Source organism: Ursus arctos, unplaced genomic scaffold (assembly GCF_023065955.2).
Source record: "Ursus arctos isolate Adak ecotype North America unplaced genomic scaffold, UrsArc2.0 scaffold_26, whole genome shotgun sequence".
In the NCBI taxonomy this organism is placed as follows: domain Eukaryota; kingdom Metazoa; phylum Chordata; class Mammalia; order Carnivora; family Ursidae; genus Ursus; species Ursus arctos.
This window is the reverse complement of record NW_026622941.1, coordinates 25495071-25513983: the sequence shown is the minus strand read 5'-3', so window position 1 is coordinate 25513983 and position 18913 is coordinate 25495071. Positions and strand designations below refer to the sequence as shown.

Genomic DNA, 18913 nt, shown 5'->3' with positions numbered 1-18913 from the left:
GGGAGTTTGCAAATTATAAAGCATTTCTGTCACTGTTCTATATATCAGAAATAAAGCCTACTGGGTATTCTGAACAAACATGAATAAAGCAACAGACCATAAAAACAGGAGACAATTATCAACTGACTTTATTTCTTTTCATATGGTAATACCAGCAGTGTACAATGTTTTGTAAATAAAATATATATCATCAAAAAAATTTTAACTTTATCACATATCATCAGTTATGTTACACTGCCCTGAATAAAGAATATTTGGCATCTATAACAGTCTCCTGGTATTTTTTTTAATCAGGTTTGAATAAGAAATTGTTTTTCAAATGGTGACATATGTTCACATTAAAATAAAATACTAATACGTGAGAGTCCAGTACAGTTACCAAACAGTGAATGGTAGGGAGCAAAAGATTATTATTAGCATCAGATCATTTTAGTCAGGAATAAACAGTCATTTGGTATTAAAAGCCCATGTTGAAAAGCTTGGTAACCTGCTAATAGCTTGCAAGATCACACCACTGACACTCAAATATAATTTATAAGCAAGTCCACTGACACATACTGAACTGCCCATCCTCATGCCAATTTGTGAAAACCTGTCTTTACCAAGTTGGCTATCGTGAGAAGTGATGTAGCAGTGAATAAAATATAGGATATTTTTCGAATACCCCTAAAAAATGATAAACACTGTAAGTTTTTGCCACAGCTATTTCCTTTAGAAATGCTATCTGGGTCCTGTGTGATAGAAAAACATGAACTACGTTTTCTCATCACAATATAGCCATTCTCAAACTCATTTCGCAGCCTCAGCGTTATCGAACTCTGAGACTAAACGTTCAGATGAATATTCAGCTTCTTATCAAAATCCCACTCATCGATAGCCTGAGAAGTGTACAATTAATAACTGTAGGTCCATTGTTAGTATTTTGATGTAATGATATATTTAGCAAGAAGGAATATAAGCAGCTTAATACTGTAAAGGTTTTTGTTTTGGTTTCTTCAGAAATCATTTCTACAAATTCAGGGGGGAACTTCTGAATGCATTCGAGTTAACAGTATTTAAATGTCCCTGGAGTTCTTCCTTTTGAGGTAAAAGGATCCAAGGTGAAGGCTGAAGCTTTTTTTAACTCTTCAACAATTGGGGCAATGTGTCATCAGAGAAGGGGTATTTCATATATCCTAATTAAGTTGGGACGATCAATATTAATATCATTAAAATTCAGTTGTGGCGAAGGAGAGATCATCCCAACCTTTCCGAGGACCAGCTGGCATAGGACCGTTTTGATCACTGTATTTGCTTTTCACCATCTTCCGTATGTCACAAAATAAAAGTTCTATTTTCTATGTACTAAATATATACACATATTTAGAAAAATATATAAAATAGGACAAGAAGAGGCAAGTGGAGGTGCGGCTGGCGTTTAGCGAGCACACTGCGCGCTTGAAGCAATTCCACATACTGACTTTGAAAGCGTGTAATGTCCTGCCGTGACTGCTGCAGTGCTGTCACATAGACATGACAAGCTCACTCACACACTGCTTCCCACTTCCCAAATCCTGCGGACTGTTGAATGTGAACGTGAAACGCGGCAGTAAAACACTCGTATGAAATGCAACACTTTAAATATAATATATCACAGATTTTTACATTAAATAGAGGACAGAATATTACACTCTCATTCACCAGTGTCTCGTTTTTCATGGCATCTTCAGAATAGGCACAGGCCCCCAGCCTTCCGTTTCCACTTCTGAGAAGGTGGAATGATAAACCCAGTACGATCTGCTGCTTGTTATATCCTCTGGGAGTTGTCTGCGAAATCAGGTGGAGAAGAGACGAGGGGCTCCTCATGCTCATTCAAGTCCTAGGATTACACATTGGAGTCCTCGTCGGTGATGCTGGCGCTGGGGGAACGGGCGGCAAAATCCCGAAACATGTCGTCCTCCTTTAACATGTGCTGGAAAACAAGGAGACACGGGTCACTCACCCTGGGAGCCAGGAGCTCGGCACCACACATCCTCCACTAAACATGCAGTCCTTTGGGGTTATTTTTAAACATTTTTTTAGAATACCATTTTATTTTTTTGTCTAATTATAATTTTTAAAGATTTTATTTTTAAGTCATCTCTACCCCCCAACGTGGGGCTCGAACTCACAATCCTGGGATCAAAAGTCGCGTGCTCCACCGACGGAGCCATTTTAACATCTTAACTTCATTTTACAGACTTACGGTTAGATTATTGATGCCTTCAGAGAACGCTCCTATCTGTCTCACTGTCCCTTCTGAATCCTCCATCTGCAAAGAACACACCATCACATGACCTACTCGTGTGCGTAATTTCAAAGAAAGTATAGCAAAATGAGCAAAAGTCTAAGAAGAAATAATGCAAGTGATACTGAACGGGATGGGAGCAATAGAACACTTCTGATGATACCTCCTGCGCGTGCAGCAACCAGATGCTAAAAATGAGATGAAATGACACTTTACTGGCACATCCAGCCGAATGCTCTGACGTTGACAATGACATCAAAGGATTGGTGACTAAAGGGCAATATTCAAATCCATGACTTTGCACTGAAAAGACTAAATGAGCTGTGTATTTTTTTTTTAAAGATTTTATTTATTTATTTGACAGAGAGAGAGACAGAGAGAGAAGGAACACCAGCAGGAGGAGTGGGAGAGGCAGAAGCAGGCTTCCCACTGAGCAGGGAGCCTGATGCGGGGCTCGATCCTAGGATCCTGGGATCATGACCTGAGCCGAAGGCAGAAGCTTAATGACTGAGCCACCCAGGTGCCCCGAGCTGTGTATTTCTGACTTGATTTAATACACAGATTTCCTTAATACCAAGGCGGTATAATGTAGATAAATAGCCAGGCTTTGAAGCCGGCCTGGCAGGCTGGAACCCCAGTTCTTCTGGCAGCTCTTCTGTCTTGGGCATGTTACTTAACCTCTCTGTGCCTCGATTTCCTTCCCTCTAAATTGAGGATAACAAGGCTCTGTTATGTTTTACGGTCACCGTGAAAGCTGATACATGTTAAGGGCTGAGGATAGTGCCTGGAATGTAGTAAGCAACCTGGAAGTTGTTGACTATTATTTTCTTACTATCTTTATTTTCAGGTATTAGAGGAAAAACTGATTAGTAGACACAGTACATCAAGTTTCCATTTAGTGTTTCATTGCTGGAGGAACTTTAAACAAATAGACATATCGTATTGCCTTTACCTGCTCTAACCGGTCCAAATCATCTTCGTCATACAGGTGCATATCCAATCCAGGTTTAAATCCTTTCTTGGAGGTACTTCCTGATGCCTGTCCCAATTCCATTGGACAAACATATTCTTCCCCATCTTCCTGTTTCTTCTTTCTCAGATTCCCAAAATTGCTGAAGGTAAGTTTCTTTGGCTTCAAACAAAAAGCAAACATCCAGGGATTTAATAAAATTCATATGACAAAGGATTGATAACATGCATAATTCAATTATTCACTCCATCCACAGAGAAAAGCAATTGGATGACTTAATTGGTGTGACAATAATAAAAGCATCCTGGATGTATGATTGATGCACCCAAATATAATAAATGATCCCTATTATGAATCTCAGAAGATTAAGCTTGTTCTCCTATTCACACCAATTAGCTGGGTAGTCACTGTGATAAGCAAAAAACGTCAAGAGCCTTAGTTGTGATGAAACAGGACTTAATGCAATGATATTTCCCAGGGATGAATCTAGTTTTGCAAGGTTTTCCCATCTAAGATCAGGAAAAGAAAATGGTCCTAACTGTGTTTTCTTTTCGGGGGAAGCTCTGGTTATCCTGTATACCTGTTATGCTTCCATAACAGAACTGTTGGCTGCTAAAGGAATCCTCACTCATTTGGAGAGAGAACTTCCAGTGATACTTGGAAGAGAAACTCCATCTTAGTCACTGAATAGTCCTGAGACTATCTGCTCAGCAGATGGTGACCAGGCTGATGCTGAGAATTTAATAGCACAGAGTCTTTCAGAAGTTTCAAATCTGGCACATCTTTCAAGGGAGAAAGTGAGCTAAAGAGAAAGTGATGGGCAGGTAGAGAAGGTAAAAAAAAAAAGAAAAAGAAAAAGAAAGAAAGAAAGAAAGGGAGGGAGGGAGGGAGGAAGGGAGGAAGGGAGGAAGGGAGGAAGGGAGGAAGGGAGGAAGGAAGGAATAGGAATATATGTATATAAAGAACTTGGTACAAATTTGTGGAGGAGTTGATAAACCTTATCTCCACATCAAGTTCGTTGAGAAAACAGAGTCAGAAGAGTTCACAGAGAAATGATTTAAAAGAAGAAAAAGTAATCTGAATTTGGTATGACCCACGAATCTGGGTAAATCTGGAAATAGCCATTCTCTGCTGGTCTATGTTGAATCATTGAAGTATCTTTTTCTAACTTGCAAGACTAGTCAATTGTAAGCCGGACAAGTTGAATCTGTATGAGAAGAAATCCTCCTCTTATACTGGGTTTATCGATAGAATATTTGAGCAATCAATATTTGAGCCCAAGTCGTGGACTCTCTGCATTGGCAACATATTGACTGCATGCCAACGTCCTACTCTTCATTACTGTTAACTCTAATAAAATAAATGATTTGAGCAAAGATTCCCCCAGAAAGACACTTGCAAAAATGCATTTTCTTAATTACTCTTAAAGATGCACAGACCATTAACCTATCCACAAGACTCAGTAAACTCCAGAAAATGAGATAGTCATGTCAGAACCAAGCCCCAGCTTTAGTTTTTGCTTTAACCAATTATTAGAAGACACAAGCTTGAACCAACCTTCACTTTGGCCGTGGCTGTTAGAAGTACATAATCTGGTAACTCCATGGCATCACGCTTTTGGTGCTGGGCCTCAGCACCGATCAGAAGGTTGAAATGAGTGGCCAAATGTCTTCGCAAGAGTGTCTTACTTGGTGGGATGTTCAATAACTGAGCCATTGTTTCTACATTAAAACGAGGTTCTAGAACCTGTAAAAAAAATTCACAATTAAGGCACCATATATCATACAGGTCTGCACTGTGCTTTATAATTTGCCAACCTCCTTCATTTAGTCATCACCAATGGTCCCACAACAGCCCAGAGAAACAGACAGAGCGTGGACTTTGACCTTCATGCTACACATCTCTATTTTGCCTAAGCTAGTGAGAAGTAGAGCCGTTCCTGACACCCACGCATGCCAAAGTTAGGGCTCGTAGCTCTCTGAAGTGGAGCCTTTGGAAGGCAACTCCTTACATCAATGTGCAGAAATATAATCTGCATGTTGCAGGTGTTTCAAAACAGGATCATAGGAGAGCCAGTGGCCAGATGTCACCCAAGATAAAAGACAATGAACGAGAAACGGGTTTAAATCTGATGTAGCCTTATGGGATACAAATAAAAAATACGGGAAAAAATCCTCGGAAAGTCAAGACTCACTAGAAATGGTACAGGAGGGTTCAGTTTGATGACGCGAGGGTTATAACAAGCAGACGGACCATATCCTACTCATTCGACTAATGGGAACAAAATGAGGAGAAGTCAGTTTGTAAATTAAAAGAGAGTTTTACCATGAGCCCACCATGGACACCACTGCCTCTGAGATTGGGGGCATATTCTGCCAAGTCCACGGAGCGCAGCCACTCCATCACCCGGTGGTTGGTCCACTGCTGAACTTCTGATGGCGTGATGCTACTCTGTGAGAACAAGCCACACCGAGAGCTCCAGTCATTGACCGTGGGACTCCAAGCACTAAAACTGCACACTAAAAAGTCTGCCTTACAGAGCACACTCACCCGACATCCCACTAAGTGTTTACAGAAAGGGTGAGAAGGTGTTTGCTAGTCGGGATTTTGCTTTAAGGCATTTATGTCACTGTCCCAAGGTTTTTTACAAACTCATAAAGCAGTGCGTTAGCAAAGCAAGTCTTTAGCGTGATATTTAACTCTGCAGGTTAAGGAGACAGGAAAATAAAATACACCCATGGAAAGGAGGAAGGGAAATTAAAAAACGACCTTTGGCTTTAGTTACACAGGTGGAACCATCACGGGGGGATTATAGGACAATAAAGCCCAAGAAGGTAAGGAGGCTGGATTTGAGGCTCTGAGGAAAGCAGAAGCTTTTCCGGCAGGCCCCACGAAGAAACGGGTGTTTGTTTTGCTCGCACAGCCAGTCGCATGCCCGGGAAGCACACGCTGTGTGAATCTCAACGTCAGCTGCTACCTCATCGGACGGCCGCCTCCGCAGACAGTTGGGTTCAAAGTTATTGATCCTCAGGACCTGGATAGCCCTTTTGATACTGAGATGGTGTAGCACGCTCACGACCTTCAAGGACAGTAAGTCATCCTGCAAAAAAAAGCGCAAAAAGAGGAGCTCACTGAGCAGGCCTAGAGCAGGAGGGCCTTCTCAGGGAAAGTTCAGAAAACACGAGTAGAGGCAGACGAGCTCCTCTACCAATGGGCCTTGAGCACTTGTGATTTCAAACCCCTTACTTGGTAACAGAACCCTTTTTCCTGTTCCAAACAAAATCCTCTCCAGGACCCCAATATATATATATATGTATGTGTATATATGTACACATACATATATGTAAAAACAAATTAATGTGCCAACAGAAGCCGAGTTTCACCTGTTTCCCTCTTCCAGCTATTTTGAGATAGGATCATGGGACCCCACGGCTCTGTAAATCACAGTCTGAAAAGCACCTGCTGGGTCACTGCAAAAAGTGATCCCCTTTGATTTGATGTGATAAAGCAGAAAGCTAAGAGCACCTCTGTTATACTATTCCCCAAGCCTCAAGAAATCTCTAGTTCTGGATTATTATGCTTTATCTAGCAGACACTGTGAACAATTTCGGGAAAATTATGTCGATTGATGCAAAGGTTTTGGTGAGAGTTAAAGAGAAAGGAGAACTGGAGAAGTTATCGGTAGCAACATGGATCACCATTAATCCCTTCAAGGTGTAACTTCCCCAGTATGTGGTTATTGGGAACATTTCAAACATACCAAACACACCAAAACAAATTATTTCAGAAGGTGATTTGGAGGGCAGTGTCAAGATAAGCACCAGTCTATTTCCAAACACACCCAGAAAATAAAACAAGAAAAACATCCATTTTAGACACACCCTTACTGATAACACATTTCTTGGGGCGGGTGGTAATCTATTACAGAAATAGTTTTTAAATAAAAATATCAGACAATCAGCTTAAATTCTTAAAGCTACTGAGTAAAATTATTTCCTGAATTTTTTCTGAATCAATTTCTTAAAGGCAGTGCCTTATGATAAGTTAGAAGGCACTTAACACATTTTATTTTTATTTTTAAAAGATTTTATTTATGTGTTTGCCAGCGAGAGAGGGAACACAAGCAGGGGGAGTGGGAGAGGAAGAAGCAGGCTCCCAGCGGAGCAGGGATCAGGCCCTGAGCGGAAGGCTGATGCTTAACGACTGAGCCACCCAGGTGCCCCCATTTAACACATTTTAATCTAAGATTGAGACACCCATTCAAAACATTTCCATGTGGGCTATTTTCAACTAATTAAAATCTATCAGATTAAAAAAATCTAAATACATAATGACTGCAATGTAAATACAATGCAAATTATTTTAGCTTGAGAGATTTTTAAATCAAAACAGATTTTTTTTTAGATTAAAAAAATCTTTTAAGTAATTTTAGATTTACCGAAGAATTGCCAAAGATAGAAGAGAGTCCCATATACCCTTCACTCAGCTTCCCCTGAGTTTATGTATAAACCATGATATATATAGTCGTCAAAACAAAAGAGTTAACATAGAGAACAAAAAATGATAACTAAACTACAGACTTTACTCAAACTTCACCAGTTTTTCCACTAGGTCCTTTCTCTGTTCCAGGATCCAACCCAGGATACTACATTCAAACAGGTCTTTTGTGATTTAGAACTTCTGGGGTCAAATTTCCTAAGACGATTTACTCTTTTACAGCCACAAAAGCTATACACACTTTTTTTGTGATTTTAAGCCTGAAACTGCTCACATTCCTGCAGGAGCTCACCTATACCCAGACGGGAGGGCAAGTATTTACTGAACTTGTTCCAGGCTGAGCTGTTAAGAGCAGGAATCTGCAAACATCCTAGGTTCAAACAGCCTGTGACTTTTGACAACTTTCTAGCTGTGGAAACTTGGTCAAGTGTCCCAGTTTTTCAATTTTTTCATTCCCTCATCTGAACCCTGGGGATAACAAGAATGCTACCGCAAGGCTTGCTGAGACTTGAGTATTAATAGGAGTATGGAGCTGGAAAGACTGCCTGACGTCCAGTAAATGTGCAATGTGCCACACGCTGGTGTTACCACAAACAGGTCTACACTATGTGCCCACCGAAGTACGGACTTTGGCTCAATAATCGAGAAGAAAATATATCCCGTAAGAGGATCCCTACATTTCTTTTGACACTGAAAAATTAGCTGTTTGAAATTTTCAACTTATTTAAAGAAGATACTTAAGGCGGTTTAAATAAACGCATCTAATGAGTAGTACACTAACAGGACTATGGAATCTAGAACAAGTTCCCCTGGAATCCATCTCTCCCCACTGTTGTAAAGTCCTTCTACCTCTTGGATAAGGATAAAAATACGGAACAATAATGAAGGAATCAGAGTCTACCTCGCCCTACTTCTTCAAGCTCTGTGACTCCTGCCCTAGCGGAATGGGGCTAAAGAAAGAAAGGAAGCAGGTTTCAGGTAACGTTCTCAAAAGTGGAAGGGAGGAGAGGAGACAAGTCTCTAGATGTCAAAGTCAAAAGGATGGTCTCTTCTGAGCAGTCACTGCATATAGGAATGTGTAACTCAGAAACTGCCCCGGCTTCAGAACTCTACATTCTCTTTTTCAAACTTCTTTAGGAGAGGGGCACCTGGGTGGCTCAGTTAGTTAAGCACCTGCCTTCAGCTCAGATCATGATCCCAGGGTCCTGGGATCAAGCCCCGCATTGGGCTCCCTGCTCAGTGGGAGTCTACTTCTCTCTCTGATCCTCCCCCTGCTCTCTCTCTTGCTCTCTCAAATAAACGAATAAAATCTAAAATAAAATAAAATAAACATCTTTAGGAGATATAATTCACATACCAAAAAATTTACCCATGCACTACATGTCTACGTTGTTGAATATATAAAAAACCAACTTCCTGGACAGCTGAGCTTAGATTAGGTTTCACACAGCTTAAATCAGGGTTTCAAATTTCCCAACGGTACCGCAATCATCAAATCCTCCGACTTCAATTTAAACAGAAAACATTCCCGCTCTTCTCAAGCTAAGGCAACACCTTGAAACTCTGGTGGAATCATTGTGAAAACAATGTATTTTGCTCACTATTTCTGGGTTTTTCAGAGAAAAACAATTTGACCCCCTCCCCCAATTCCCAGGAGTAAATCACTTACAACAGTCATGTAATGGAGCATTCGACCATCTACCCGTCCTTCGTCAAACTGGGTCTTGTACTGGGGGAGACCAATATCATCCAACCATCCTGCAGGAGAAAAATCAGTGTTGTTAGTAAGCCACAGAACACCTGCACTTGTGATTAAAAAGAAAAAGCAGCTTCATTCATTCATTCATTCATGAATTTAAAACCTCTTACTAGTGACCCAGTTGAAATCCAGCTTTCCGTGGTTGGTTTCTTCTTCGGACCCCAGGGCTTGCAGTGCCAGCTGGAGTTTCTTTCGATGAAGTGAATGCTTAATTCCAAGTTCCTGAAATAATCAGCAGAAATACTGGCTTTACCATTCTGTCAATATGGGCTGCATGCCACTGACAAAAGATGCCAATTCCCCCAAATGAAGCGAGTGTTAAAGACCCAACAATCCCATTACATCAGCATACCAGCTCAGGCTAGTACAGTGTAGCTCAACAGGCCCCTAGAAAGCCAAGACCGCTGCAATTAGTTTAGTAGTACGCTCCATTTCCCAGTAGGCTCCTTCCTTGGCAAGACTAGAATTCTACTTTTTTTGTGCAAAATGTTAAATAATTAGGAAAAATGTTAAATAATTAAATGTAAGATGTAGGGCTCTTTCCTTTTCCTTTTTGCAAAATAAAGTTGAATTGCATACATGACATTGAGAAGTTGGGCCAATGCTAAAGCCACACAATGATTTTGAGAAATACGAACTTAAGATTTATTATTATGTCTATACAATTATTTCTCATTAAAATGCCCAGGGGCTTACATGTTTCATAAGGAATCATTAAGACCAGGTCCTTCTTGTTAAGTCCATAAGATTTAAAAAAAAGAAAAAAAGGCGTGAAGCAGAAAACAAAGTTTTTCAAGAGTACTTACTGGCTCCACCCACTCCCCTTTCTGGAGTATAAAACAATCCTACATTCATAGTCTCTTTCCCAGTATCCATTGTCTAAACAAAATAGGAAGCAGTCACCTTCTCCAGATCTTGTTGAGAAGCCTGCAGAAGTGTTTGGCCAGATGCAATCCAGTGCTTGCCAGAATTCAGGTAGGACCCCAAGCCCTGTTCCACAAGCCAATTGCAAACCTGCTCCTTGGTCCATTTGGCAAATGGCATATCCAAGTCACTATAAGAAAACGAACAACTGCATGAAAAACAACTCAAAGCCAACCTGTGGCTTATCGAGGTTGACCAACTGTGTATTAAATCGATATGGGAATTTCCTGCTAATGCCCATTTGACTATGAAAAGCTCACTTTTCAGTACATACTTGGAGGTGATGGTGGTACTGGCACTGAAAGTTACCTCAGAAGACCACAGCTTTCATTTCAAATGAAACCACAACAGATTCAATGTGACTGAGCAAAAAACATGTCGTACATATGGAAGAAAACCAAGTTGAACCAGCCAATCAAGTCACTGTACTAGTTTCAATCAACGTGGTTTGAAGACTGAATTTCCAAACAGAAAACACTAGGTTAGATGGAGAGAAATCAAGTCTAACTTGAATTAACTGTAGCAGAATTATGTATGGTTTCTCACCAAATGGTAATAAGAGAGCAACATGCCATCACTGAGTACACGAAAACGTAACCACAGCAAATTTCTGGTTTTTTACTTTGACACATAAATAGTGTTCCTCTTTGGGGGGAAAAAATGTGTAGATAAACAAGAATTTTTCTTTTTTTTTTTTTAAAACAGTGCAAGGAGATCCTCTACTGTGTACAAAGAGAACATATGGCAAATGAGACTCTTCAGTGTTTGCAGAAAGCCAGAGTTTCCTCCTTGATGAAACTGGGGCCCAGTCTTCCGCGAGGGTGGGAGGGACCATGTTCCAAAGATTTAGTGTCAATCATTTGCGCTAGATGTTTGCCAACCCCACCCTTTTCATGCTTAGTAGGTCAGTATAGTAATTTCAAACCAGTAATAAGGGTGCAGGAAAAGTTCATAGAGTCTTAACAGATAAAATATTACATAGTCCTGATAAATTTAAGAATTCTGATAGAATTTATGTATTTGATGCTTTCACAGAATCCACTAATTATTAATGTTCATTGAACAGTTACTATTTACCAGATACTTAACGTGTATTAACTCATTTAATCTTCATGATTACCTTTTGGGGAAATGGACTAATTAATACCATGGGAAACAGAAGCACAGAGCATGGATGTAGTTGCTCAAAGGTCACCCAGGTTGTTGGAGGCGGCAAGGCCAGAAATCAGATCCAAGCAGTCTGTCTCTAGAACCTACTCTTAATGGCTATGTTATCCCATCTCCCCAGAGCTAGGCTTTAGAGTACTCACAGTAATTATTTTCTCGGTCCAACTTAAGTCCAAGAATCATTCTAGCACAGATGTTGCTGACACTTTAGCTCTGGTTCCTCCCTGGCTCACATAGCCCCCTTCTTCTGCAGGATTTATACCAACCACTGCCAAATTGCACTGCTCTAAAGATGGCGGACCCTTCCGCCAGGCACAGCAGTAAGCAACAGATTCTACCGTTCAGCCCGGGGACAATATTAACATGGTAAGTGCTCACAGCCTTGACACTTGGGTAGAGATATAAAAGTCCATTTGTTCGGTTGTTCTCACCTATTAGATTGTCCCAAATCTCGAGACCAACCCAGTCGCGGTCCTGCAGTTGCCCTTGTCCCTCCTCTTTTGAATTCAGGCTCAGACATGTCATCTGGGTTGAATGTAGTTGACTGACTTCTCCTGAGTCTGAACAGAAGACACAACACCATATTGCCTTGCATGAGACCTGAGGAGGCCTTAGACTTTAAAGTTAATCAGAACATTGCTTATGTATGGTCAGAACAGACATTTGGATTTACACTTTAACTGAGACCCAATGAGTTAGTGAATCCCAGATCACAATCTTCCTTCCTTTGAAGCCATACAATTTCATACTCGTGTCCAGCCAATCTTCCATTTATTCCTACATTTGAGCAACATACAATAATACAAAGCCTACGCCATTTGTCTGCTGTTACTTACCTTCCAAAGAGCTTCATGATACCTCTGGATTTCTTTTTGGAATCCGGCGACGGTGGAGATACCTGGAAGGGACTGCTTCCCTGCGAATCTTTTGGCCGGGAAGAAACACCAGCCAGATCTAGGTGCTCAGCGGTCTCCTTCTCTGTTTCAGCTATTCCAAGAACAGAATACATACTTGGTGAGTTCTAAATATGGAATGAACACGACTAGATGCTAACCTTCTTGGTTTTAGCAACTGTTAACAAATTCTTCTTCTGTTGGTCTGTAAAGCAGTAATTTACAAAGCGCACCCTACAAATATTAAAAATGGAAAACACAGGTATATTCTGCTCTACGGTCTGTTGTGTATCAATTAACATTGTGTGTAATATCGTGTATGATATTGTGCCTAAATTCATTAACTCACAAATTACCACCTCTTTGAGATTCAAAGGTGTGACAGGATTGCCACATTCTTTCCTTGAGAGATGTGAATACATAATGAAATGATTCTCTATCTTCCTGTAGCACTTGGGACTGCTGACTCCCTCCCACATCCTTCAAAATCATTATCCCCTTCATCTTCTTGTTATGACACTCTCCCAGATCTGCCATCTGATAGTTTCTTCTCTGCTATAGGACCTATTTTCTCTTCCTCTTCCACTCCAAGATTCTGTTCTAGGTTCCCCCAGCAGGATCTCTGGACAAGCTGACTCCATGCTTGGGACTAAGTGATGGCTTCCCTCATCTGTAAGCACCTGGTACCACAATTTGGGGACCTAATCTCTCTCCTCAGATTCAGTATCTGAACTTCTATGGATAGTCCCAATTTGGTGTGCCAGGAACATCTTGGACTCAACAAATCCATCCAACTTTCCAGAGATTTCTCTGAAATTTTCTTATTTGATATTCCCTTAATATTAATTAATATTCTTCCTGTTACTCCAGTTCAAACTCTCTGTCATTTGCTTTTCACCCCCTCCTCTTCTTTGGCATTTACATCAAATCCCAGTTACCAAGTTCTGGCAATTCTTTTTTTAAGAGAGTTGTTCCTATTTCTAGCTTGTTATGTCCTACTGAGAAAAGAATGAACTGGATATGCATAAACTTTTCTTCTGATATAAAATCAGCACCTGTCGATTCTGCCTTGAAAGAGTAACATCCAAATTTGCTATGCCCAGATCTCCCAGCATTAACTATCTTAATTCTTTTATCTGTCCCTTAATACGTGATCCCGTGCTAACAAACACAAGGCGTACTGTTTCCTCAATGTGAGACCACACTTTTTAGGGAAAGTAAAGTTGTATAAAAATCACAGAAATGGTGTTTCAGCAAGATATAAAAGTTGCAGAGGTTGACTTTTCTATGAAGCACAGCTGTGATTATAGGTTATAATAAGCAGCACTCCGCTCTTAGCATAAACAATATATTTCTTCTAAGAAAGATGCAAAAACATTTGAAAATAGTTGTCTGGATTTTATCTATCCCATGTGTATTCCAGAAATGTGAGAGGAGTCACCTGTGCTGACCCACATCAAGAGGTATATGGGTATCTACATAAGATAATAAAACCCACCGGGAAAATCCAACGGGCCGTTCCCACCCAAACCCTAAAGCCAGCATGGGTCTGGGTGTACCACAAAATGCTGCCTAACTCGCCCTCATTTTAAAAGATCCTATTTTTATTTTCTGCTTTGAGGATGTTTCTTCCCTCCTGTGCCCCACACTTTTAAAAAGGAAAACTGAGCTTCCCCTCTCCTAAAATCACTTTGGGGGCGACTCCTTGGATATCGCAGGAAGCTTCCTCTGGTGTCACTAAACGTCACCTCCATCTTCAAAGCAATGAAAGTCAGAAGGATGGTCCCTTAAGAACAGTCAGTCTAAAACAATCATTTCCAATGTCTTCTACAGACTGCCCTATCTGGCTGAAAACATTTCTCTCTGGGGATAACGCAGACATGGAGAAGGAACTGCCAGGACCTGGGAGTTAGTGTGAGATGGGATGCACTTGAAGGGTGAAAAAGCTGGAATGGATGAGGCAGGACAGTCCTGCCCTGGACTCTGAGGGTGCTGTGCACTTCTAGGTCCTCCCAGAGCTCCTCGCAAGGTGTCATTAGCAGGGGTTAACAGCGTTTAGGCTTGGAAGCAAAGGCTCTCCAGAGAGTCCACTTAGCAGAAGGAACCCTCAGGAGTAAAGGACAACATTTTCTAATTGCTGCCAGCTCGCTTTCTAGAGATCACAGATGCCAAGAGCAAGGATTAGCTCAGGTTGGAGGACAGCACCGGCGAGGGCTGGCATGCAGGGGTACGATACCTAAGGTGGGTGCACTGGCACTTCGTTTACGGTCTTCAGATATCCCACCAACGCACACAATCACACGCAGCCCAATGGAGAGAACACAGGAGAATGACAAAATGAAACACAGATCAAACTCCTACTCACAAAATACACACAGTGGGAGGAAAGGCAAGCACCTCGCTGTGCTTCCAGCATCGCAGACTCCATTAGCAGGGTCAATATGGGGTTAATGTGTCCACTTTCAAAACAGATGAGAAGCTGTTTACAATGAAGTCAGAGAGTGTCACGGTTTTTGGTCTTTCCTCTACATTTACGCTCCACCAAGGAGAGCGGGGTGACAGCCTACACAGAGCTACCTTTACCGCTGAATTAAACTCAGGGGAGCAGTTGCTTGCGAACTTTTCCCCCAACTCATTCACCTTCATTTCTGAGAAAGAGAAATAAATGCACAAACCGATGAACAAGGGAAGGGAAGAGATTGACCGTGTCCTCATTCTGAGCGAATTAAGGCAAAGGCACGCTGGCCACACGTACCCAAGTTTGGTGCACTTGCAGTCCTCTTGTTACTTTTTATTTTAAAAAAGCCACGCCCAAAGGAAGATCTGGCTTTCCGAGTGCCAAAGGGGTTGTCGTCCACGGAGGCATCATGTCCTGGAGCTTTCGGAGGGAGGCTCCCAAACGGGCTGCTTTCTACTGGAGCTTTATCCTGAGAGAGAAGTAACCAGAAATGGAACACCGCACTGCTGTGCACAATCATGAGTACCTGCCGGGCGCAACACCCGGTATGGTACACATGTGAGTTTACTTAAAAGAATCATGGAGCTAACAAGTTGATTATGAATATCGAGCGCCATATCAGAAGTTTAAAAAGTCAATTCTGAAAGCTATTAAGAAGAAACAGCCACAGTAGCAACAAAAACATATTCATCACTGATCTACGACCCGTGTGCTTATCAAGACATAAAATATTTAGGATATAGAAATTCTCAAGCTTTATCTTAATTTTATTTGCCTCATTCCCCCAAAGACATCGAAATAAGATATTACCTAATCAGAATACCAGCAGACTTATTTTTCTAGCAATTAGGACACCAAATTGGGCTATGATACAGTCTGCAGTCTTTGTACTGTAACTGCGTCAGTAGAAGCCCAACATAACAGAATTGCTCTGCAAAGCAGGCATTAACCCCAAGCTTCTACACCAGCAGCAGAAAGAAACTCTACTCCAGTTATTTTTAATATTCTCCTCAAGGAATTAATTGTAAAATGAGGACACAACCAGTGACTCTTAAACATTTTTTTTTTGAAAGCGTGTTCTGAGGTAGATTCATTATCTTGCCTGCAGTTACCCAACACGATCACCACTTTTCAAACACTCGATACATTCAGATACACTTAACATCAAAACTAAACTTGCAATCATTTAATTTTTCTTCGTTGATTCAGAAGACACTTTGGCTGTCTATAGTATTTCAAGGTCTTTATTGAGAACCTTAACTGTAATTAAGTTACACTTCTAGGTACTGCTTATTTTTTAGTTTCTCGTTATTTGAATTGCCAATTATAGTCACATGATCTATTACACTGTTTTCGTATGATCCAAAGACGCTTTAGTTTGCATGCTCTCATTTCTCTAACATCTCTCGCCCTGTTTCTTTCCTTGCAGAGGTGGAGAAAGGGGGGAGGGGACACAGGCTTTTAAGGTGGTTATTTTATTCTACGTATTTATTGCTCATCGTAACTACAAGCTTATAGATGCCGCAGCTTACTGCTGCTACTACTATGTCTCAACACAGATGTCAGAATCATTCCATCATTTATTGGGTTGGCAAGACAAAAAAGGACAGAGGATGCCCGTAATTCTAGCTGGGTGCACGGTCTGTGCCTCATCAGGGATACCTACATTACGACTCAAGGCATTCAGAGCCAACAGTCGAGGGAGTGCATCTGGAAGTAGCCTGTCTACCAGAATGCAGCCTTTACAAAGTTAATGGTTGAAAATTAGAGGAAAGAAGAACCAGAGCCCTTGTTGATGAGGTTTTAAAAGGAAAAACAAAAAACAAAAACACCAAAATGTTTGCTGTATACAGACAGTGTTTATATTAAATAAATAGCTGTTCTCAGATGGGTGTTCTAAGGACTTTTTGTGAGGTCTTAGGAAGCCCAACTATGATCATTCAGAACATCAATAGCCTGATTGAGAGTCTGGGGTTTTTCGGGTTTTTTTTGTTTTTTTCCAAGAGTTTATTGGGGTGAAACATAAAAAGTAACTATCCTAAACGGAACAATTCAGTGGCCTTTTGTACACTCAGTGTTGTGCAACCATCACCTCCACTTAGTTCCGAAACACCTCCATCATTCTAGTAAAACCCCTTACCCAGGAAGCAGTTTCTCTCCATCTCTGGCAACCCCCAGGCTGTGTTCTGTCTCTACGGACTTATCTATTCTGCGTACTTCACATAAATGGAATCATATACTATGTGATCTTTTGTGTCTGGCTTCTTTCATGTAACATATTTTGGAGGTTCTGAGTTTGGGCTTTTTGGAGACATTTAAGCAATCACGTGTATCAGACGTCTCAAACATTTTTACATGGTAATCTGGACATAAAAATTACCTCTGAAGGCTTCTGAACGGACTCCTTTTCCTGTTCAAAACAACAATATTTCAGATTGTTACAGGAATGGCTTTGTATATTCACAATCTGTCACATAAAATTCCAGAAATTAAAATAAATTTACATTGACTTCTAAGCTACACAATCTCACTTCCATTTATTTTCGGTAATGGTTAAAGTCTGCAGTTTTGATTGTAAACGTAACTTGCAACCCTTCATATTCATACTTCTTAATATTTACCATTAACAGTGGTATCTAATAAATTTGCATTAGAGAAACCACAAGCTCTTCTTAAGAGTTTTATTTGCAAAATGGGAAAATGTGAAGATCCCTAAATATTTTTGTCTCAGGGTAACGGACAGAAAAAAAAAAAAAAAAAACACAGAACCAACCCCGTCTGATGACTCTTTCTTCAGATTGCCCAGGCTGCTGGACTTTTGCAGACTTGAAGTTCTAAAAATAACAATAATAGTAATTAGGATTAATACTAAGTGGCTTTGGTGCCACTGTTTCTTAGGAGAATATCTTGGAAAGAAACTCAAACTGTGTGTGGGTTGAAGCCTGGTCCATAAAAGAAAATCTGGATTCAGGCAGTCACTTATGTGCTTAACTAAATTATAACATTGAGTTCTTTTAAAAGCAGAGGTGGTTAACTGTCCTGCCAATAACTCTGAATGTCCCGCACACGTTAGAATAGCTGGAAAAACACTTAGGGCGCTCCTTGTGATGTCAATATTTGAAAATAAACCAGCGTTTTTCCATGGGCTACTGGTGCATCCTTTCATGTATACATTTAGACCAGGAACATTATTTTTAATTATTATTTAAATTTTAGTTAACATACCAGGGAACTTCTGAAGTACTCACATACTATTTACATCGAATCCTTGTAATTAAAATAAAGGACAAAAGTGTTATTTTTCAATTCACAAAGGAATCCATTCCCTGAATCTGGCTAAGTACTTCATTTTACAGTTCTGAGCAAGGCATATAAGAAAAATCCCTATAGCTAGCCATAATAATTCATTTGCTGTCCTAGTAAAGGCAAAGTGACACTGTAAACATTCAGAGATTTTTCTCTTTCACATAACTGGCATTCAAGTTTATAGGGCTGGTCTCCTCAGAAACTGAAGGCAAGAATAGGTGACCAGTTTAGAAAGAGAGAGAAAAAAATATCTCTGCTCTAAGAAGTACAATAACATACATATACAAACAAACTTTTAAAAGGCAATTCTCATGTACTTCTGTGTACGTTAAGTTGCTAGACATGTCTAGTACCAAATAAAGTAAAAGATAATAGCGAGAAAAGAAAAGATCTCATCTTTGAGTGCTGCTCTGAAAACACATTTTCCTAATTTAATCCAGACTTGAACTTGGATAAACATAGATATTGGGCCGGTTTAGTACACAGAGCGTGCAAAACACCATTGCAGCCTTTCCAGCCATCACATCATTCCCCGTGGTTTTTTTCTGCTAGAGTCAAAATGCAAGCCAGTGCGAACCTGAAATTCAAAGCACTGCACTTCACCTGAAAACTGATGAAGGAAGGCTAAAGACGAGGAAACACTTGGCATGAGATAACAGATAATGGTCATCGA

The 18913-nt window shown here is 40.5% G+C and overlaps 1 protein-coding gene across 29 annotated transcripts in view; it reads right to left on the bottom strand.

Annotated features, from left to right (window-relative positions):
* Positions 1-110: 110 nt before the first annotated feature.
* Positions 111-18913, bottom strand: part of PPFIBP1 (PPFIA binding protein 1) — a 173993-nt gene continuing 155190 nt past the window's right edge. For 15 of the 29 annotated variants that reach the window (XM_044385586.3, XM_048216810.2, XM_048216809.2 and 12 more), the window contains 15 exons: positions 17708-17768; positions 17315-17344; positions 15232-15403; positions 14713-14745; positions 12420-12570; positions 12015-12143; positions 10396-10546; positions 9603-9714; positions 9403-9491; positions 6214-6336; positions 5562-5687; positions 4794-4982; positions 3219-3398; positions 2225-2290; positions 111-1951 (listed from right to left, as the gene is read on the bottom strand). In XM_044385586.3, the coding sequence (XP_044241521.1) occupies positions 1865-1951; positions 2225-2290; positions 3219-3398; positions 4794-4982; positions 5562-5687; positions 6214-6336; positions 9403-9491; positions 9603-9714; positions 10396-10546; positions 12015-12143; positions 12420-12570; positions 14713-14745; positions 15232-15403; positions 17315-17344; positions 17708-17768 (1699 nt within the window). In that variant the 3' untranslated portion in view covers positions 111-1864. The remainder of the gene's footprint in view (positions 1952-2224; positions 2291-3218; positions 3399-4793; positions 4983-5561; positions 5688-6213; positions 6337-9402; positions 9492-9602; positions 9715-10395; positions 10547-12014; positions 12144-12419; positions 12571-14712; positions 14746-15231; positions 15404-17314; positions 17345-17707; positions 17769-18913) is intronic. The other 14 variants (XM_044385587.3, XM_048216816.2, XM_044385588.3 and 11 more) reach the window with 1 other exon arrangement.